The 2,470-nt window shown below is 41.9% G+C and overlaps 1 protein-coding gene across 1 annotated transcript; it reads left to right on the forward strand.

Annotated features, from left to right (window-relative positions):
- Nucleotides 1-952: 952 nt before the first annotated feature.
- Tdpoz2 (TD and POZ domain containing 2) lies at nucleotides 953-2,047 on the forward strand. The gene has a single exon (XM_039103341.2). The coding sequence runs from the start codon at nucleotides 953-955 to the stop codon at nucleotides 2,045-2,047; it is 1,095 nt and encodes a 364-aa protein (XP_038959269.1).
- The last annotated feature ends 423 nt before the right edge of the window (nucleotides 2,048-2,470 follow it).

The following is a 2,470-nucleotide window of genomic DNA, read 5'->3' on the forward strand; positions in this document are numbered from 1 at the left end:
TTGGTAGAAAAACACACCTTTAATCTGAGTCTAGAAGATACACCATTAACTGGGCCCTACTTCTATAGCAGGCCTATAAAAGTATATAGGAGGAGGAAGCTGTGAGTCTGCCTGCTTGCTCTCATTTTACTAGCAAGCTCATTTCTTCACTGGCATCTGAACCTACTTCTGCAGGATTCTTTTTAATTCTGAAGAGGACCTGAGACTTCAAACCTTGTGGAATAAGTAAGTATTGACATTAGCCACCTTTATATGAGTTTGACTTCTGCCTATAGATTTTTCTCATACAACCACTTTCTATTTATATAGAGAAATTTATCCCTTATGTTTAGTAGAGGACCCTGATTAGTACAACACAGTTGAAATGATAGTGTTTACACATTTCCAAACACTTCCGAAGTTGGATACAATAGTCAAAACCAGTTAACATTGACCTAAGATTCAATAAACATACACAGAAATATACAGAACCACGGTAGGTTTGGGTGGGGTTAGTGGAGACTGAGAGAGACAGGAACACAGAAAGGAAGAGACATACAGACACAAACAAACAAGGAGAGACAGAGAGGGGGGGAGGAAGAGGTCGAGGGTGAGGGAGAGGGAGAGAGAGAGAGAGAGAGGTAGAGGGGGGAGAGAGAGAGGAGAGAGGGAGAGAGAGAGAGAGAGAGAGAGAGAGAGAGAGAGAGAGAAAGAGAGAGAGAGAGAGATTTAACAGTCATAGTGGTCTGTTTTATCTTTGGTAGAACAAATATGAAAACCTACAGAACCTACATAGAAATAGACATTTCCAAGTATATAAAAGGGGAAATTTAGCAGAAAATGAAAATAAAATCTAAATCTATCTATCTAAATCTATCTAAATTATAACTCTAATTGTATCTTACAGAGGAAAGAGTAAATTCTATTACTTTCTTTCAGATCAACTTTAACCTCCAAACTACCTCCAGAAGACATGTCAGGGGACCTGGAAGCCAAGAGCTGTGGCTACACACATATCAGTGTTCAGAAGTTCTGCTATGAGTGGACCATTAGCAACTTTTCATTTTGCATGGATGGAATTCGGGAAAATATTACAAGCCCAGTGTTCTCATTAGAGGGCAATGAAGAAGTACAATGGTGTTTGAGAATATTCCCAAATGGTGTTGATGAAGAAAGCAAAGATTACCTGTCTGTTTCCCTGCGTTTGCACAGTTGTCCAAAGAGCCCAGTTTTGGCAAAGGTGCAGTTCTGGATCATAAATGCCCAAGGAGAGAAACATCAAATCAAAGAGATCCCAAATATTTTAAGCTTTAGTCCAAAACAACAATGGGGATTGAGAAAGTTCATCCTTCGAGATTTCCTCCTCTCCCTTAGGCATTGGCTTCTCCCTGAAGACCAGCTCATCCTGTGTTGTAAGGTGTCCATAGTAGGACCCTCCTTTAGCACGCCTGGACATAACATGACACCTACAAACAAGGATCCAAGGCAGATGTTGGCTGATGACATAGGAGAGCTGTGGAAAAATTCTCTCTTCACAGACTGCAGCCTGGTGGTAGCTGGCCAGGAATTCAGAGCTCACAAGGCCATTCTAGCAGCTCGCTCTCCAGTTTTCAGAGCCATGTTTGAACATGAAATGCTGGAGAGCCTAACAAACCGCGTGGAGATCCATGACATTCACCTGCAAGTCTTTAAGGAAATGATGGCCTTCATTTACACAGGGAAGGCACCACACCTCCACAGCCACTCAATGGCCACTGATTTGTTGGCAGCTGCTGAAATGTATGATCTGCAGGACTTGAAGGTCATGTGTGAGGATTCCCTGTGCAGGAACCTCTCTGTGAAGAATGCTGTACCAACTCTGATCCTGGCTGACCTCCACAGCACAGAGCACCTGAAGACTAGGGTCATGGATTTCATTATACTTCATGCTTCTGAAGTGTCTAAGACCTTGGAGTGGAAGTCAATGGTGGAGTCACATCCCCACTTGGTGGAGGAAGCATTTCTCTCCCTGACTTCTATACAGTGTTTTTCCTCGGAGCCTTCACTCAAACACCGAAAGATATTTTAGGAGCTTGACAGATATGACCAACACCTGGCTTCTAACAACTACAACTAGTGTTTTTAACAATGACTTCTGTTTAGATTACAGTTTTGCTGGAACATTTACAGTGAATCTGGGTCAAGGTAGCATGATGGCTATGGATTTCATACAGCTGTAATATTTCAAAATGGTGTGTAGGGAAAGGGCAGCACTAGGGTCTTGGACATTCTACCTGACATCTATCCTGTTGATGTTGTCTTATTCTTGTCTGATGTCTTGGAACTGGCATTCAACTGGCCTGAAGCGGAGCCTGACTTTCTTTGGAGAAACCTGTTTGCATTGGACTGAGCAGAATAGGTGACCTAACTTGTATGCATTAACTGACATGTAAAGTTTTCCACCTAATTCATGTGTATTATCTATCTGCAAATAAAAATTCTTTCAACTTTA

Source organism: Rattus norvegicus, chromosome 2 (genome assembly GCF_036323735.1).
Source record: "Rattus norvegicus strain BN/NHsdMcwi chromosome 2, GRCr8, whole genome shotgun sequence".
Classification (NCBI taxonomy): Eukaryota; Metazoa; Chordata; class Mammalia; order Rodentia; family Muridae; genus Rattus; species Rattus norvegicus.

Bases quoted from the DNA above. Each gene is read 5' to 3' on its own strand.
- Tdpoz2 (XM_039103341.2), top strand. From the start codon at position 953: ATGTCAGGGGACCTGGAAGCCAAGAGCTGTGGCTACACACATATCAGT.